The sequence below is a fragment of the Leptinotarsa decemlineata genome, unplaced genomic scaffold (genome assembly GCF_025532065.1).
Source record: "Leptinotarsa decemlineata unplaced genomic scaffold, Ldec_3_MD MMD2_tig00026328_RagTag_RagTag, whole genome shotgun sequence".
NCBI classification, from domain to species: Eukaryota; Metazoa; Arthropoda; class Insecta; order Coleoptera; family Chrysomelidae; genus Leptinotarsa; species Leptinotarsa decemlineata.
The window spans coordinates 26066813-26086807 of NW_027412688.1; the positions used below are offsets into that span (position 1 = coordinate 26066813).

Consider the following 19995-nt stretch of genomic DNA (forward strand, 5'->3'; position numbering starts at 1 on the left):
GATCCGGTGGATTATATCCTTTCTAAAGAGCAGGACCTTTCAGGTCAGAATAGAGGGCTCCCTGTCTGACAACAGAGAGATCATCGCTGGAGTGCGTGACGTGCTCTCTCCTACGCTCTACTCCTTATATACCAGCGACCTTTCGAGGTCTGAGCGTGTGAAGGTATCTTTACACAAGACTCGGGAAGAACGACATTTGCTCCGGCCATGGAAGTGAAAGTCTCCGGAAGGGAAATAGCCTGCAAGCGCGGTTAAAGTACCTCGGTCTTCTAATAGACCGTAGGCTCACCTGAACACTGCACTTCGAAAATGTGAAGGCAAAGATCGAGGGACGGATTGAAAGTCTGTACTCTATAACACGATGTTCAAGTCTGTCATCATCTACTCTTGAGGCGTTTGGGGTCAAGTGGCTCCGACGAGTCTCTCCATTTAGGAAGGGCGGTATGGATGTCTCTGGACCTTCATACCATCTCGTTCGTCCTCCTGATGAACACACGTCGTAACAGTAACGGAGCTAGGCTCCAACCTGTTAAAATAAAAACTAATTAATACAATTTATAGAGGGTTTTACAAAAACCGCGGCACTTGTTTTGCTATACAATAGCTTCCTCATGCTTGAGGAAGCTATTGAGGAGAATTTTTCATAAAATCAACTTTTCAGTAGTTAGTTACATCGAATGATTCCTAAGCTAGGGTAATGATTTTATATTGAAACAATGAAATGACTTTATTTTTTTAGTCTTCATTAACCTGAACTTGGATCGGGCACAAAGGAATTCTTGATTAAAACTTTATGAAAATACACGTCAACATAATAGTTAATATTCGTTCGCATCCACGTGCGTTTTTTAACTGCATAATCTGATCATGTGAAGAGAATTTGGCTAGCCTTGCGACTTGTATAATCATTATTGCAAACCACCGATAAGTTCGATGATATGGCAACAAGGCGACACTTCCCACCATATAAGGCTTTTTGTTTGTGGATTGTCATTATTCCTTATCACGAAGTAGATTTCGTTCAAAGATCAAGGATAATCTCGAATATCAATTAGAAAATAAAACTTTTGTGCTCACGCGTAATATCTCTGCTTTCGTCGGTATAGTTATATCGAAGAAACGACAAAATGTCTCTTAAACAATTTTCTACTAAAGAAATCGAAGAACACAATGATAATAAAAGTACCTGGGTTGTGATACATAACAAAGTATATGATTTAACTACGTTTTTGAACGAGGTAAGTTTTTAAAAGTAGTTCCCGAAACGTGTACTGTAGGTATTGTCTCGATTTCTCGATAAACGTATTAACCTACACTTGATATTGGTTACCAAGCCTTGATTAGCAATTTGTGAGAATGATTATATATTTTTTAGTCCTAGTCTAATACAGGGAACTGTTCCAATTTTTCTCTTATTTTTGATAATGCGAATTAGGCCAGTTCTTTTTAAAATCAACTTTTCAGAAGTTAATTACATCAAATAATTCCTGAACCAGGGTAATGATTTTGTATTGAAACAATGAAATGACGTTGAGTGCCTACCTATGTTACAACTTTTGGAGACCAATAATAAATAGGTAATGGTAATGAACAGGAAGTGAATAACAACTAATCAAGCCTGATCCACAAGAGAAGGGTATTCATTTGTATTGAATGTATAAGTAAAGTTTACTTTTTAGAGTGAAGTTATCCCTGGTTCTCTCGCTATGGTTTTATCAAGAAAGTTGGAATAGGGTAGGATTTTCGGGCGATATTGCCAAATCTTCTGAACAGTTGCTGAAAATTCATCAAGAATTTTCTACTTATATACTGGATGATCCTTATGATGCTTAATGGTTTTTTTTCAGTGAGAAGTTTCAAATTACATATAAAACTATTTTCATCTTCAAATCAATTTGTGGTGCCGTCGGGGAAAAACATTTTTGACACGCTTTTACAAAATCCTATATCTCGGTTCATATTGTATAATCAGTGATGTATTTGGAGTACCCTAAGGAAAGTTGAAAAAAAATGGAATTTTTGACACTTTGTTGGTGGTTTTTCAATGAAATGTTTCAAATTCAATATAGAACCTATTTCCTTCTTCAAATCAAGAAAAAGCACGTCGAGAAAAAGCACTTTCTCGCCACGCATTAAGAAAAACGCATATTTTGGTTAACACTGTATGAAAGTTGATACATTTTTTACTGAAATATCAAAAATAACCAAGAGAATACCATCACCTTTACTCTTAGGCTTGTTCTTTTTTCGACAGTTCAACTGAGCACCACTGATGAGACCTGGTGGGTCGAAACAGCGCTGTGTTTGATCACAAATCCGTCTCCACACTCATTGTTGATTTGTAGTTTCCTTTTTTTTACATTTTTTCATTAAAATTATTTTCTTCTCAGATAAATTTCATTGCCAACTGGTAATCAATTGGAGTGAAATGTTTCTTGCTGATAAGCCATTTGACAAGATTTGTCATTTGGAAATTTGTGAATAGAGCTACTCACAGATGGAAGACGCCCTGAGCAATTAGAAGGCATGTAATAACACCTAATTTATATGCCAAAACCTTGCAAAACGAACTTGAAATTCCTACAACATGCCATAATCAAACATCCATATCTCAAGCACTTCAATTGATGAATACTTCTGAAAATTTAACTCGTTCAATCATCAGTGAGTTAATCTTTGTTTTCTATTGGTTATTTTTAATATTTTGGTGAAAATTTCATTAACAATCATAGTGTTAACCGAGATATATGAGTTTTTGTAAAAGCGTGGCGAAAAAGCTATTTTTGCCGACGGCACTCCAAATTCATTTCAAAATGAAAATAGGTTCTATATGTTATTTAAACTTTCCACTAAAAAAAACATCAACGATTATCCAGTATAAATTGACAAAGTGCTTGATAAATATTCAGAAATGTCCATAAGACTTGGCAACGCCATTGCCAAAATTCGATAAAATGCACTTCAATAGGTTCATATGCAACACACTAACTATTTATTCTATCAGCTCGCGGTATATTATTTTTTTTTTAGTTGAACCTAGTTTTGTTTATCTGTTTATCACAAATTAGAAGTCAAAACTTGTACCTCCGCCCAACTTTTGGAAATATGACTAGTTGTATCTGAAGTGTAACAAAACGTGTAAAAAGTTGCACTCTTAAGAGATGTGTGCATTTTGAGAAATGCAATGATTTCACTTACATTCCACATTTCGAGCAAGTTAAGTAAGACACTTCTATATTGAATTTGCACATGACAACACCGACCAGAATTGGTAACCCAATCATTAATGTCTTTGAAAACTTGTTTTCTGAATTTGGCATATTTTATCATTACATATGACGTCAGTGCAAACTTTTCTTGAAAATACTATAGGGATATATGGCAAGTAAAATTTGCAAAGAAATCAATATTTTCCAAATCTTGGTCTAAATTTCCACTATCTTGAAGAAACAGCTTGGTATTCATGAGGTTATAAAACTCTTAAGGTGTTATCTAGAGCAAATTTTATAATATTGTATATCAGTGTCTTCTAATTATTTTTCAGTTGTATTTATAAACAAATATGTGCAAAATTATATTATCTACCTTATACTCGTTTGGCATTTTTCATAATACCGTTTTATGAAATTAGGTTGTTACTATCTTTCTTCATTTAGTGTCACTGATGACATTCCATCAATTCCATCAGATCATATCAATTCATAAAAAAAGGAATAATTTTGGGTAAACATTGAAACTTTCAAACATCCTGGCAAAACAATAATGTTTAGCTCGTAAAATTTTGATTTATCTGAACATTAACTAACTGTATGAACATTTCGATTACCTTGAACCTATATTGAATGCACAAGTTAGTAAAGAATTTGAGAGTTGAAACATTTTTCTAGGAAGGTTTTATGAAATGAATTTTACCTTGAAGTAATGAAATAATCAGTTAACCTTATTTCAAGGGGGATATATAATTACAGTGAAGTCTCTAATGAAAAAAATATTATATCTTATCATTTTATCAATATGTTCAAGTCACAGTGACAATACAAATTGTTCAACCTTCAATTGAAGTGTTAGAGATATCACCATTTATTCAATCTAGATACTCAAGACTCGATCACAAGTATCCGTGATAATAATAATAATGGAGTTATTAATTTTCAAGCAACGGATCAGTCCATTCATTATTTGCGCACCAGTCGCTGAAAAAAATACAGTGTAATGTGAATACTTCAAGGAATGAGATTCCATTGGAGAAAAAATGTTATATTGTTCTTTCAATTTGTATAAATTAGGTTAGGTCCAAAGTGAGTGGATCTATTCGACCCTCCACCGCAACCCGCAAGGGTTTATTGTGGATCACACCTATTCACACACTATTCACACTTGAGAGTTGAAACATTTTTCTGGGAAGGTTTTATGAAATGAATTTTACCTTGAAGTAATGAAATAATCAGATAACTTTATCTCAAGGGGGACATATAATTACAATGAAGTATCTAATGAAAAAAATATATCCTATCATTTTATCAATATGTTCAAGTCACAGTGACAATACAAATTGTTCAACCTTCAATTGAAGTGTTAGAGATATCGATTCACGAATGATTCACGAAATATGGAGTATTCGTTTGGTCGATCCGACCAACCGATAGACTGGTTTCGGGGTGATTGACCCATCATCAGTACCGGGCATGGTCTCTTCAGAACGGTGTGAACCGTGAGTATCACGACCAAATGAAAATAATTCCAGCTAGTCATAGAATCTCTCTGCAGTTGAAGACGTTGTACAAGTACCTGATGGTTTTACTTCAACTCTCTGCGCGGCATTAGCTGGGTGGGTTGTTGTTTTTCCGTATCTGCCACACGTACCTACAAAGTCGTAGGTTTGCATGAGAGGAAAGGGGCAACCCTGAGCATGTTACAATGCACCTCTCCGGAATATTAATCATATATATATATATATCATATATATATATATATATATATATATATATATATATATATATATATATATATATATATATATATATATATATATATACAAATATGAAAGTTATTGAGTGTTTTGATATATAAACATAAGTTAATATTGGACATAGCACTCATGAAAGTGGCAAACCATAGACACGTGTTTCGGGCTTTTGGCCCATCATCAGTATGGTGCAGCCAAGTATTGATAGTTTTAGTTTTAAACGAAATAGTAAATGTCCTTTTTTTCATTTCCATTTTTCAGTGGCAATTGCAATTTTTTGAGAGCCGTAAAATCAGCAAAGTTTATTTTTCTACACTTCATTCTGAACCCAATGATCTGTCGCTCATATTTTTAGTAGCTTTAAGTCTGTTAAACTGGACTAGTTGCCTCGCAGTTAGTATTATAATTATAGGTTACAGCTGTTTTGCAAACATACAAATGGCAGCAATGGAAGCAAAATGGCAGACATAATCCCAAAAAAATTAGATGGTTTTTAAAATTTATATTTATCGTCCATTTAGTAACATTTGACAGTCAGAGTAGCCAATGAAACAATATGAAATGGTCAATAAGGAAAGCTTCATTAACTTGGAAAATTAGGGTTATTATTATTGATACTGTAGTTTTCATATTTCCAACATCGAATAGATTAACCATAATATTCACTGCTCACAATATTTGGACTTCTGTGGGAAAATTAATTTTTTTTGCTTCTCTATGCCCCCACCCATGTATTTTGAATAGATCTGTCTGCTTGTATCTTGAGAATATTTCAAAATGAATTTTTTTCAGATTAATATTATAGATTATAGGCTTGTCAGAGAAACCATGTGAAAAAAGGAATCTGCACCCTTCACCTTTGTGGTTGAAAAATTGAATACAACTGGCCGATACTTGATGAAAATCCATATTAAAACTAATTAATACACTTTACTAAATGATTTTTGCTATAAAGGGTTTTACAAAAACCGTGACACGTGTTTCGCTATACAATAGCTTTATCAAGCGTAATTTTTTTTTGTTTAATTTTCCATGAAAAAATTCATTATTATGGAATGTATCACTATTTATAAACTGAGAACCGAATTTTTTGAAAATATTTACGTTTCCGGACAAAAAGTTGAGACCGTTTTGGTAGAGAAAATTTAATCGGTTACATAAAATTTTATACCTTTCATTTTTTCAATAATCTATTCATACTATTACTTGTATGCACAACTTTTCAAAGTCGGTAACTTCTATGAAATAAAAATCTTGGAACGTAATTTGTAATACATTCGGATTTGGTGAGATCATTCAAAGATAAGTGAAAAAATGAACCAAGCCAATGAGAGCACATGATCAATCAAATTTTACTCATATCAGAATTCAAACAATACTAATCTCGAATGGCTTTCAGATAAGTGACTAGCTTAAAACGAATAATGTAAATAACATTTAACAGCCTCGTCCGCACAATCTGACGAATTCTTCTAATAGGTATTTATTAGTATCAGTGCTGATAATTGATAAATGATATGGAATGGACTAAATATGGTTGCTGGTTATCCACATCTACAAAGAATTCTGAGAAACATATCTAAAGCTCAAGTTTATCCCTATTATGTTGTTTAAAATATGTTTTCCGTTAACCAGCTATCGCACCCCTACGAACGACAACCCTCAGAAGTCGAAACATGTGCGAGCTAAGGACTAACGAGGTCTTACCTTTTTAACGTGTGATTCCCAACACGGATTGGACCATAGCCAGTGAAAATCGAGCGTTCAGCCTGGGGCTTGAACCATCGACTCACACATCGGCCGGATTGACTGAGTGAACAAAGCACCTACGTCGAACCGCCCGGCTAATAATATTTACTAAAGTAATTTATTGTGATTTTCACTGACAGTTAGTTTTGATTTGTTTTCAGTGATAATATTAAATTAAGCAACATTTCGAGTATCCTTTTCCAAAGGAGTATATTTTTAACTATTAACACGTGTTTATTTGCTATATTTCTACGATTGCTCTTTTTGATCACTTCAACCGACGCTTAATTCGAATTTATTTAGTTTTTCCATTTCTCCACCTTCTTTGATAATCTGGACAAAAAAATTTGTTAATAGAGGAAAAATTTGATGAATTGATATTCTTAATACTTCAAGGTAAAAATCGCATTCAAAAACGGCAAGTGATGTGACGAAATATTATCAAGTCAGATTTAATAGGTATATACACACACGCAATCAATTGCTGTCATTATTTGTTATAATGGTTCATTACAAAAGAAAATTTCTAAGAATAACTTGAATTAGCCTTGACGGAAGAGAGAACTGTTTTATATTTAATATAAATTCATCCATATTTTATACTAGTCTGTCCAGAAATGAGAGAAACTTCAGCAGTATATCTATATATATTAGTGCCATAGGCGTACCGCATTCAAATCATTTACTCTCGACGAATTGAATAAATGAATATACAAAATTCATTCTTGAATACGACAAATGTGAAAATATGTCCAGTAGTAACCAAAGACATTCTCCAACAAATAAGTATTTAGTTGAAAGGGATTGAAAAAACATTGTTTTTTGAAGGCGGTATAAATATATATTCCTTTCAATTACACCGTCAACAGACACACTGCACCCATCAATAGGATCGACTTGAGTTGAGTTTCCATAGGGAGTTTAAGGGCCATGGTAGAAGGGTTAGTCGTGATATTCTTCAGTTTACTTCGAGAGCGCGTTGAATAAAAGGCTATACCTACAACATGGAAGCTAGTTGTTCGGGAACCGTGAAGCGTCCGAAACTATCAGCTTCAAATATAAATGAAAAAGCAACTGTTATGAATGTTTATAATTCTTTAAGAATACAATATTCGCCAGAAATAAAAAGTAAGGAGGAAGTAGCGCAAAAAAACGCGAATATGACCGGTGTCAATAGAAAACAACATATTTTTGGAGCCGAAAGTATCCACTGGCAGAAAGAGTTTGGTTATCGATGAAGAAGTCAAGAATTCTATTAGGAAAACAGTACACTATTTGTTTTGTCAGTTATTCATGAAGATAGTTTTTTTCCAGATATAAGAACTAGATTATGGAAGATATTACAAGAGCTGAACTTCACTTTTAGAAAACAAGATAGAAAGAGCATGTTGATAGAAAAATGAGTCAATGAGGGTCATACCGTCTCGAAAGTTTGGCCAGACCAGAACATCAAAACCCTGAAGTGTGTCTCTCAGTACAGCCACACTTTTCTACTTCTTGAAAATGGCTTCAAAGTGGAAGCCGAAACGTTGAACAATGCGAAACTTTGAGCGCGGTTCAACCCGAAATTCCGATATTACTGGAGTTTAAATTCCAACACCAAACCGTTATTTTAACACCTCGACACGTGTTTCGATCACCAAGTGATCGATCATCTTCAGATGTTCAAATTTCTAACTTATCTGGTGACGTTTCGAAGACTTTACCACTTATGAATAGTTTTAAAAACGTCACTAGATGATACATATTTATTTTTGTATGCAAAATGTTATAAATTCAGGTTATTGACAAATTAGTTTTTTTTTTTTCAAAAAGCTAATTTATCAAATGCAGTAATTTTTTGTCCTTTCTACATTTGTATTTATTTTTAAATTTAATATTCTGATTATTTTATAGATCTGTGGAAGGTAACAATCCTAAATAAAAAACTATTTCAAATATAAAGTGTCCTTCTCAAAATAAAATATTTAAGCAAAATTAGTTTTCACGAAATTTAAATTACCTACGCATATATCATTGGAAAATTTATATTAATACCCCCAGTCCGACGTATATTAATACTTTAACTTTAATGGCTCCTTAGGCTAATTGCACACACACCGATTGTGGACGGCCGATTTTATAACGGTCGTCCAAATTCCAATAGTGAACCACATGTGAGAACGGGACCTGGCACACACGCCTACCGGTGATTGAAGCCGGAGCTATTGATCAGAGGCTACAGACTTGTGATCCGACCCTTGATCGTTGTTTTGACGGATTCAATGTGCGGATTCCAGGTGAGCCTACGGTTTATTAGAAGGCCGAGGTACTTTAACCGCGCTTGCCAGTTGATTTCCCTTCTAGGAACCCTCACATTCCTAGCCGGAGAAGATATGATTCTTCCCATGGTTATCGCTTTAGTCTTTTCCGGGTTCACTCAGAACTTCCATTTGAGGTACCAGCGCTTGAGGTCGTCCAATGCACGTTGCATATAGACTATCCGGAGCTCCCGACCTATGTAAGATGAGAGGAGAGCCCGTATCATCGGCGTAAAAAGACATCTTCACACACTCGGACCTCCGAAGGTCGCTGGTGTAAAGCAAGTCTAACGTGGACAAGAGCACAGCTCCCTGTGGCACTCCAGCGAGGATATCCCTGTGGTCAGACAGGGAGCCCTCTACGCTAATCTGAAAAATTGATTCCAACTAGTCATAAGCTATATCTGCAGTTAATTCAGTAGGATATCCACTGCGCCACCTGCAGACAAAGTCCGGAAATAACTTTACAAACGCATACTCGAGGGTGGGACTCAGAATAATAATTAAATATCTTCCAGAGAGGTGAAAACACAATTCCTTTGTCTCCCATGTGAACCTACGACTTTGTAAGTATGTGTGGCAGATACCCGGTCCTCTTCGTGTGGAATAATCTGAAAAATATTTGTCATTTGTCAATATCTGACAATGTCAGAACCCAGATTAATGGCTACGGGGCGCGGTTGGGGTCTGTTACGTTTTTCCTTCAACTTTTTCATGAAACCCATTCCAACCATTTTGTTCACTGTATTAATTTGTACAGGTCTTTTTTTTGACGTTTTTCATACTCTTCTGTGCTCAACTTTGATTGTTCATAAATATTGCTGGTTTTCTATGATCCTGTGACTCACATTCACATGCAATATGGCGGCATTTCCGTTCCCTACACAGTTCCTCACGTTGGTGACTTATCGCTATTCAAGTTTTACATTCATATTTGTTAAAGGTTGGATAAAATGGTAATTGCCTATTATCTAAAGCCAATTTAAAAATAAGGACGGTTACAGTTATGAATATAATGAGAAAAATATATTGCTTATCAGAAATTTAAAAAAATCATTTAACATGCAAAACCGTTGGCCTAATAATAATAATAATATAGAACAACTACTACTTATCAAACCTTTTTATGAATTTAGGCATAAGATTATCGAATGTAATGGGTAGATTTTTCAATCACAAAAGTTATTTAAACTTTGAAATGAAAATACTAAATAAAGCACAAATAAATGATCATATAAAGTAAATCCTTCATCGGGGTATTGTCCAAAAATATTCGTGCATGTCGAATAGTTAAAAAAAATTAACACCGGAGAAACTCGTTCCGCATGATATTATAAAGTGATATGAGTGGAAATGGATATTTTTGAACTATTTAAGGAATCATAATTGTTATTGAAAATATATCGAGGTAGTGCATCTAAATCATAATGTGACTTCAGATAATAAGGTTAAATCAATATTTGCATTAGGTACACGGATTTCTGTGAATCGTGACGTCGAACTGTGGCTCACAATTCTCTAGTGGTGTGGTGCAAAGGTATTTGATATCTCACATCAGAGTTTCTTTCACACTGCCAATAATTTTTTGATGTTAAATTGAAAGTTGCATTGAAATTATTCACAAAAAATTGTCAATTATGTGACTCTTTTCTGCTGGGTAAGTAGGCAAAATGATGCATAACTCATACCTTCGGACCAGTCACAGTTGACCAGATTACGTACATATCTAGAGTAGCCAAACTATTTTGAATAGTTGGAAATGTTTATGACATATAAAATGGAGTTGTTACTTTTTTTAGACAACGATGCTTTTTCTTTCGGAGTACGGCTGGTACCAAGCCGTGTGAAATGATTTGCGGAGATATTTTTCGCGGTTTTATGTTGCAATTCAATTCTTTCAGTTCCGATTGTGAATTCTACATGAATTACTAATTTCACTGTGATCGCTGTGAGCTAATTCCTCTTCTAAATTTATGCATTTGTCTTGCAGTGTTTCCTCTCATTCCCTCTGATGGAACCCAGTTGGTTTCTCTTGTCATTGCTTAAAATGATTCTTCAATGGGGAGCTTATTATCCGGACATATCTGTTGGGTACCTTAAATGCCACCCAATGAGTCCGTAATTATAAAGAATTTTTTATATTATGCTTGAGGGATAGTAAATTAGCGGATTTTTCCTTATTGTAAGTGGTTCCAAACTTGCTAACTGTTTGTCAAGCCGGTTGTCACAAAGGTTGGGGCTACCCGGCTACCCTTTCTTCTGATTTTGTCACAACGGCGGAAATTTGAGTGTATGCTTGATATTAGTTACATTTCACATTAAATCACCTTGATGGATATCAAAGCGAGTGAGGTTAAGGCGGTGGTGTCGTTGGAAGGTTGATATGATAGAAGAGAAAAAATTGGAGTTTAGTTTGGACCGTTCTTGTTGCTATATTGTGCCGTATCTGAAAATTGATACAGTCTTTGACGTTTTTCCATATTAGGTATATTACCAAGACTTTGATTGTACTTCCGCCTGCAACGTATACAGGCTGATTCACGGTGGATGGCAAATTAGACATTTCAGGTGAACCAGACAACTGATCGCTTTTATTTGGACATTCTCTACCCAACTAAAATATTTTCAACGATGCGGTGTTGCCACTTTCATTAGAAAGTGGTAGCAACTTTGATTTTTTACAAATGCAACACCCTATATATAATATTATTTTTGGAATCTACAACAATTAGCTGAAAACTTTTTTTAATATTTCCTTATACCTATCTGTTACCGTTTTCGAAATGTGAATTAATTTCAATTTTTTTTCGAAAATCGTGACCTCTAAAAATGCTGATATCTTTAATCAAGGAATACTATGGCACCGAAATTTGGTTTGGAGTTAGGTGATACTTGGAGGCTTCCCACACTTCTGCGTAATCTCCGTTACTTCAATACAGGATGGTAAAAAATTACAGTTTTCTCGTTTTCTTGAAAAAGAGACCGAAAGTTGATTATTTCGAATGAAACACCCTCTGTATTATTACAAATTCAGAAAGCTGTTAAAATTTGCCTTCTTTCTATATATATCATGTGTATACCCAACTAGTCAAGCTTCGGACTTGAAACATTTATTTGTGAAAATGTCTCTTCAGAACGATATTTCCATTCGGTATTTTGTAAGCAGGCCATGATTAGGGTAAGATGGGGTAATGCCGGTCAGTTAACGATATTTGAGCATTAAAGTGAAAATACAAAACCTATAATTATTATAATGAAAGCAAAAGATAAAGTAACATTTATTCTATGTAATTGAACACAATTGAAAAGAAAAAACTGACATTTTGTAATATAAAACACTCAATTTGAAAAACTTGTCATTGACCGGAATTGTCCTGACCTGTGGGTATTACCGGTCATGGGCATGGGCAATACCGGTCATACACAAAAATCACAAATATATCCCCTCGGTGTATCCTTCCCGGAACATAACTGATGTGCCCATTGTCCACATGTTGTACATCTATACCAAACTTCACTATTTGGTCCATAATCATTGCACACAAGGCAAACATTTAAATCTGTTTCATAATTTTCGTTATCACTACAGATTTCCATATCAATATCAGATTCCGGGGACGACTCTGTTTGTTTTTTGCTTAATTTTGTTCGAAGTTTTTTCCGGGTAGTGATGTCTGCTATCTTTGGTTCTTCAATACTACTTTTATCAAGCGAGTCTATTATGTTTCTCTTAGCGTCCTTCAAACCTTTTCTTTTATTCGTCTTACCTTTATTCTTCTCCAGTTTTTCATTCTTCTTAAATTCTTTTTCTTGCAATAGGTCCTTAAGAGGTGTAGAAGTTAGAATGGTCGAGTGCTGTTTAGGTCTCCGATTTGGTTTTTCAACTCTCGTAGTCTTTTTTGGTTTCGGAAGGAGATCTTCAACAGTGCAATTGAGTGAGGACAGAGGTTTTGAAGTAGAAGGTGTTGCAGAGACTATATTTTCTGAAGAGTAATGTTGTTTCGAGCATCCTGTCACTTCTTGGCCCGGCCCTATATCTTGAGCAATATCATCGTCAAGTTTAGTATCATTTTCATTGATGAAAACAGTTATTTCTTTTGGCTCATTTAAAGCTTCAGCAGCCAAGTAGTCTTCATCTTTGAAGACATGCGGGTTAATGGGGTAGATTCCGGTTGCTTTGAACCGTGCCTCTCCTTTACCTACCGATGCAGCGTTAGCAAAAGCTTTTCGAAACAATGAGGCAACTTCATAAGGTGATATTTTTTCTCCTGCATGGGATTTCATGTAGAGATTGCACTCATTCCTATAATAGGACTTGAGTGGTCCGTAAAACGAAACGTCTAATGGTTGAGTCCTGTGAGAGGTATGGGGTGGTATGGATAACATGGTAATATTATTTCCTCTGCAAAAGTCATAGGCTACCAGTGAAACGTGACTTGAATGGTTATCTAATATTAATAAGACTTTGTCAGATTCGGATGGTTTTGCATGAACCACAAAATGTTTTAGCCATTTAACGAATAGTTCTTCTGTTATCCAACCATTCTTAGAACATTCATATGCAGCTGCAATAGGACCATCTTTTTCCAATAGGGATGAATGCCGTTGGCGAGGAAAAATAAACATTGGAGGTATAAAACCTCCAGCAGCACTCATTGCACAAACAACTGTTATGTTGCGACCTCTTTCCCAGCTTGTCATCGAACCAACCCTCTTTTGACCTTTTGCCGGATCCTGGACCGTGGAAATTCCGGTCTCGTCGACATTGTAGATGTTTCTCGGTGAAAAGTTGTGCTTCTCATTAACTTGTTGTAAAAGTTCGTAGAACCGGTTGACTTCTTCTTTATTGAAGGCAGTAGCCCTGTTTAAACTAGTTGCTTCTGCTTTTCGTATTGAAATTTGATTTCTCTTTTGAAAGGCTATCAGCATATCGCGACCTGCTAGTTTTAATTCGGTATTAAAATTATGGGTTATGCCATTTTTTTCAGCATACTGAAATGCCATGCGTCGGACTTCCTTATTGGTACAGCCATAAAATATGGATGCTAGATATTTTATTTGGTTTGCCATTTCTTCCTCCTGCTCCCCGGTGAAAACAGTGTTTCTGCCCATAGTAGGAGTAACCATTTTTTTCTTTTTAATTCTTTGTTGCAAGGTGGAAAATGGAATTTCAAATCGTTTAGCAGCAGCTCGCATAGAAATCTCACCTTGTTCATATAATCGTTTGGCAGCATTAAGATGTTCAACAGACCACTTTGCCCTCTCAGTATTTCTGATACGTGGCTTCGGCATCTGTAATAAAAAAATTTAAAAAAAACATTAAATAATACGTTTTTTATGTGGGCAATGCCGGTCACTTGACTGGTTTTACCCTCACATGCATGCCCTTATTCAAAAATCATTTGAAGTCTTAAGGGTTTTAATAGTATTCATATTGAAGCGTAAGAGGATTATACGGTGAGGTAACCTACTCTTGAAATAGGTATAGTTCTAAAAAATAGTAAATATAAGTACTTACAACTTATTTTCAGAGTTGGTGGAACTACAAGAAACACCATGAAAACAAAACCGCCAATCGTGTTACTTCAGCGCTTGTCTCTGACTGAATCTACTCAAGGCGGTCGGTACGACAATACTAAAATCCGCCACTAGAGCGATTCGCTGTTGCCAGATTCAACTCCTTTCAAGGTAATATTGGTATGACCGGTATTGCCCACTGACCGGCATTGCCCTATTTTCCCCTACTATCTGACAGTAATAACGTTGTAAACTAACATTCTTTCTGACGCTGAGTCTACAGAGGAGATGGATGTCGAGCTTACGACTCCAACTGATCTCCCTGTAATTTAGATCAGGAGCGAGAGCTTCTCAACTCTCCAACTCCTGATCCAATAACTGAACTTAAAAAAAAGGTTTGGTGGTGCAGCCAGGAAACGATTGAGTCGTCTCCTCAAGAGCGGGGTACCTTATTAAACCGTCTTGAACCAAATTATTGAGCGGCGTACGCAAAATCTGTCTCAAGTGGAGGAACAAATCCCCCCATGAGCAGGTTAGCAAACGTTTGCATTCAAGTTTAGCTGACGTGCAAAAACCCTTATATGGGAAGATTGTCGCGGGTATCAAGATGGGAAACTTGCACCTTTACTATCCGACCACCTCATTAACGATGAAACAGTAGAGCATATACTTTGTGCCTGCCTCGCTGGGGAGCGAATCAGGTATTTAGAGTTCGGAAGAGCCGTACTATCTGACCTGAAAGACCACTCAACATACAAACTAATCGGCTTCGTTAAGAAGCTGGGTTTATTTGGTTGAGTGTGAATAGGTGTGAGCCACAATAAACCCTTATGGGTTGCGGTGGAGGGTCGAATAGACCTACTCACTTTGGACCTAACCTAATAACGTTGTGACATTCTCCTAATAATATTGACATTTTCGTCACCTCAGAAGTTTCAAATACCTCCAAAACGATAGGACGAAACTATTCAAAATAAGTTTTTATGAATTTGTTTATTATTTTGGCTCAGTGTGATAAAATTATCAACAGAACATGTAGAAAGTTCAACGAAAGGTATCCGAATCTATCGCTAACGAACCTCAAGAAATTTATGTCGCTTTGCCGATAATATTTTTGTTGGATATAGAATATCCGAATATGCTCCATTAAATTTTCTAAGTGGTCCGATGTCTGGTTCACCAGAAACGTCTAATGAGCCATCCACCGTGAATCAGCCTGTATAATTTAGATTTGACAGGACTATTGAAGTGACGTCATTGGTTGATATCTCAGAGACGATCATTGGTCACTGAAATTACCTATTAGAAATTCAATTTCTTTTTTAGTGGTGATTATAGGAAATATACAGGGTGTTAGAAGAGCTCAGTTTTGGTTAAAAGAACCGTAACTTTCATTGTTTAAGTTCATTGTCACTTATTTTTGAATAGAAAGGCTTTAAAAAAATTGTCACAAGCACGCTTTAAAATATCATTCTTTTAAATCTTCATTCTTTATTTTAGGTAACCACCCGGTTCTTATACATTATTCTTGCCTCTGAGGGGAACCTCAGACTATATTTTTGTGCTCATTGCAGTGCGGACAAATACTGTTTTTACAATCGTTACTTACAGTTGTGATCCCCAGTACGAGCTACGTGGAACTGCACTGAAATTTCGTTAATGTGCGTATTCGACAGTTTTTTTGAAGAAATCAACAGTCTGATCAAACCCTATTTGAGGAACAAAAAATCCTCACGTATTCAAGAATCGAAGATTATCATTAAAACATGTCGACGCTGCGACAAGTTTTGGTTTTATTTTCTCAAAGGTTCACAATTGAACTATTTATAAACAAAAATTATGATTTGAATACCATACTAGTTTTCATGCTTACAAGTATCATAAATTTGATTTTATGGAAAGTCAGTTCATTTTAATATACTTCATATACTATTATTATTGGCATTATCATTACTATTATTTTGACTTGTTCGTTTAGGTGATTAAGAAAATAATTAAGGTCATCAAAATTATAATCTAGAAGTCTGATGGAGATACTACTGGGTACCTAGATACTACATCGAATAATCATGATCATTATTTGCTCTTGTACAAAATATTGACATCATAAGAAATATAGTACAAATAAATATTGAACAACCTACGGAAGCAACAATTGTTGCTTGTATGTAGGATCAGAACACAAAGTATAGTAGTAGTAGTAAAGTAGTTAATCAGCTGTCGCCCCCATACGAGAACTTGTGCGAGCTAAGGACTAACGAGGTCTTACCTTTTAACGTGTGATTCCTAACACGGTTGCAGAATCATTCCAGCTTCAACCAGATAAATTCTCTAGAGAAAAATATCTGGTCGAGGCGGGAATCGAACCCACGATCTTCCGATCGTAAGTCGGGCGCACTACCACCGCGGCCAATTCCACAACTAAAATATATACATTTCAAGTTTATGCTTTACTAGGCATTAATAAGAAACAAATTAGTACTATGATTACAGGATAAACAATTTGTAAACAACCATTCACTATAGTTTTTGTTTAATTGTATCCATTTGATAGACTCATAGAATGGAATCCGGGCTGTTAGGCCGTGGTCGAATGACACCTGAAGTAACAAACGTTTCGTCTGCTACTGCGGCTAATCTCATCAGTGGTATGTGCGTTGACTGCGAGGACCAATATTATGTCTCGGCAACACTGCATCGACTTTAGTCGACAAAATACTGATAGGCAGTACATTTTTCTTCGAGAAAGATGTATTGAATTTTCGCAGTAACTCATCAAGGTGAACTATGCCCCGTACACATATGTATAAAGTTCTTCATTATAACTTTTTCTCAGATCGTGGAAGATGAAAATTCCCAAAAAAGGTAGATTTCTTTTCCTCCACAAAAATTACTTAATTTATATCAGGGAATTTTGTGTTCATTTTTTATCTAAAATGTGGTACTCGTTTGTAGTTGATAGTTCATTGAAATCATGGTATATTCCTTCAGATACTTTTCATGTAAACAAACTGAGTATTTCAGTAGGCTCAGTTGAATTTAAAAAAAATGGTGAACTGAAATAGTTTAATATTTACTGAAATTTTGGTACCCAAATAATATATCAAACATACTGTGATTTTGAGAGCGTGTCGATCATTGAAAATTGACCTGTTGAACTCTGCTCCCTAACAATTCTCTAAATAATACTCATTATGCATAACCTTGGTTCTATTGACAGAACAATTATTATGACATGGATTTTAGCAGGCGCACGTTCATAAAAAACGTGTTGAACGAATAACATTCTTAAAAATCCTGTATTTGTAGATTGTGTTTTAAATAATTGCAATAACTGGATCTTTATTTGCCAGTTAACCTGAATACCGTATTGAAAGAGCCCTATATCAAAGTTCAACAACAATTGCGAAAAAAGTGTTATTCTGCTTATCGTACATACCTACTCATTCTTTTGCGATGACACAAAGGTGTATCACACAATATCTCATTGATACAGTTGACGATCGACATTACTGTTTCTGATACCAGAGGTCAAAATAGTGACCTGTTTGTTTCGTCTCGTTTATAAGAAAACATTTAATGAAATCCGTGAATCTAAATCATATTTTAACCGCCAGATCTTCATTCAGAAAATCAAATGAGAAGGGTTAATTGAAAATCTGCTCATTTGGGTTAGGGAATAGTCATAATAATTCCATTATATAACTCCAGACTGATTCTGTCAATGATTTTTGACGTATCCTAAAAGTTTGAACATCATTGAAGATATCCTAAATATATAATGGAGAATATATGGAGAAAGATACCATTTCTTTACATAGAAAAGACGCGGAAATGACAAATGTCTTTGGTCATGTCATGAATCAAACGTTGTCTATTTGTGACCAACATAACGATTTGTAAATATTTTTAATCACTCTTATTTAACTCCTTAAAATCAAGGGTATAGAAAATACATTGAAACTATTTGGAAAAATATTGATAGTGTATTATATATTATATTAATTGAATTTTATCACAATACGCAATGGTTTGAGCCATACAGGGTGGGACACCGAAAACAAAACAGATCGAATATCTTCGAAACACATGTTCGATTTGTAATCCAATCATAACCTCAACTGTCATACCTCTCCCCCCATCCCTCGGTCACTATCACCCAAACAATTTGAATAGGGAAAGTAGTAAGTGTGACACATCGTTAAAAAAGTAATTTCATAGGGAATTCGGCCGTGTCAATTTTCGCTACCTAACTTTCTATTTTGGCGCCCTCTTGCGGAAAAAACTGTTCCGTATTCCAAATTATGATACTAATTTGACATAAATTCGGTGACAATGCGTTATAAGATAAGTGGTGGTTCGGAAAGTATGATTTGTTTGTCAATGCAAAAAAAATATGGTGGCTCCAAGACGGACGAAATTTGTGATTTGGGTTCGATTCGAATCAAAATTAGTATGTGGGGATATTCAGAGTAGGAAATTATGATTATTTTATATATGCAAAAAACAAGATGTCGGACGATATTTGTAGTTGTAGTTCGGTTCGATTCAAAATTGGCATATGGAGATTTTACAAGTTTCCAGTATGACTAAAAAGAATTAATTAAATTAATAAAAAAAGATTCTATGCAAATGCGCAGATTTATTCTGTGCGTAACAGAATTAAAATTTTACCGACCCAGAATTCGTTTTGAAGATATGAAACAAAGGAATATGTAGTGTGTCTGTGGTGATATTGAAAAAATACATTGGTGTGGAATGTACAGTGTTGGCACACTGTACATTCTACATTCTGTAGAGATTTGATTTTTGGTTCAGGCGTAGACCTTCATGGCCTGCACTTTTCGCAATACTTAATCTGAGTAACAAGTCAAACCCAGCCTACTGCAATTCCGCGAAAAAGGCAAATTTTCTAAAGTTTCCTTCGCGTTGGAGATACCTAAATAAGTTATTCAAAAAAGTTGCTTAGAAATCGATTTTGACCTTACTAAACACCGAATTTCAACCCAAAATTCGAAATTTGATTTTTTTGTCCGATTTTCAACTAATGGTTTCGAATAAAAAGCTACAGAAATTATAAAATTATCAAAATCAATGAAACAAATGTATTCATAATGAATATATTAGGTTTTTGATTCTTTTTCCTTCGTTAAAACGAATTATTTTCGTTGTTTCTCAGAACCACTAATTGAAAATCGGACTTGAATATGAAATTCGAATTTTGCCTTGAAATTTGGTATACAGGGTCAAAATCGATTTCTGGTCAACTTTTTCAAATAATTTATTTCAATATCATCAACGCGAAGCGAAATATCGAGAGTTTTAGGACTGTCTTTAGGGGAGTCACTCATGAAGGTCTACTCCAGTACATACTGAAAATCAAATATCTGCTTTCAAAAATGACTGAAATACAGGGGTGTCTTTATCTTAAGTGTGTCATGCTGTATCAATATTTATGAACTG

At 35.1% G+C, this 19995-nt stretch overlaps 2 protein-coding genes across 2 annotated transcripts in view; one reads left to right on the forward strand and one right to left on the reverse strand.

Moving 5' to 3' along the window:
* Positions 1–986: 986 nt before the first annotated feature.
* Positions 987–19995, forward strand: part of LOC111517524 (cytochrome b5) — a 28891-nt gene continuing 9882 nt past the window's right edge. Inside the window, exon 1 of the mRNA XM_023173705.2 lies at positions 987–1238. Within this exon, the coding sequence (XP_023029473.2) occupies positions 1128–1238 (111 nt within the window). The 5' untranslated portion in view covers positions 987–1127. The remainder of the gene's footprint in view (positions 1239–19995) is intronic.
* On the reverse strand, positions 12196–14613 carry LOC141485572 (uncharacterized). Its single transcript, XM_074182442.1, has 2 exons — positions 14534–14613; positions 12196–14307 (listed from the first exon to the last, which is right to left on the reverse strand). The coding sequence occupies exon 2, from the start codon at positions 14305–14307 to the stop codon at positions 12433–12435; it is 1875 nt and encodes a 624-aa protein (XP_074038543.1). The 5' UTR covers positions 14534–14613; the 3' UTR covers positions 12196–12432.

What these genes read in the sequence shown, in the direction of transcription:
- LOC141485572 (XM_074182442.1), bottom strand. Translation starts at nt 14,307, where the DNA reads ATGCCGAAGCCACGTATCAGAAATACTGAGAGGGCAAAGTGGTCTGTT.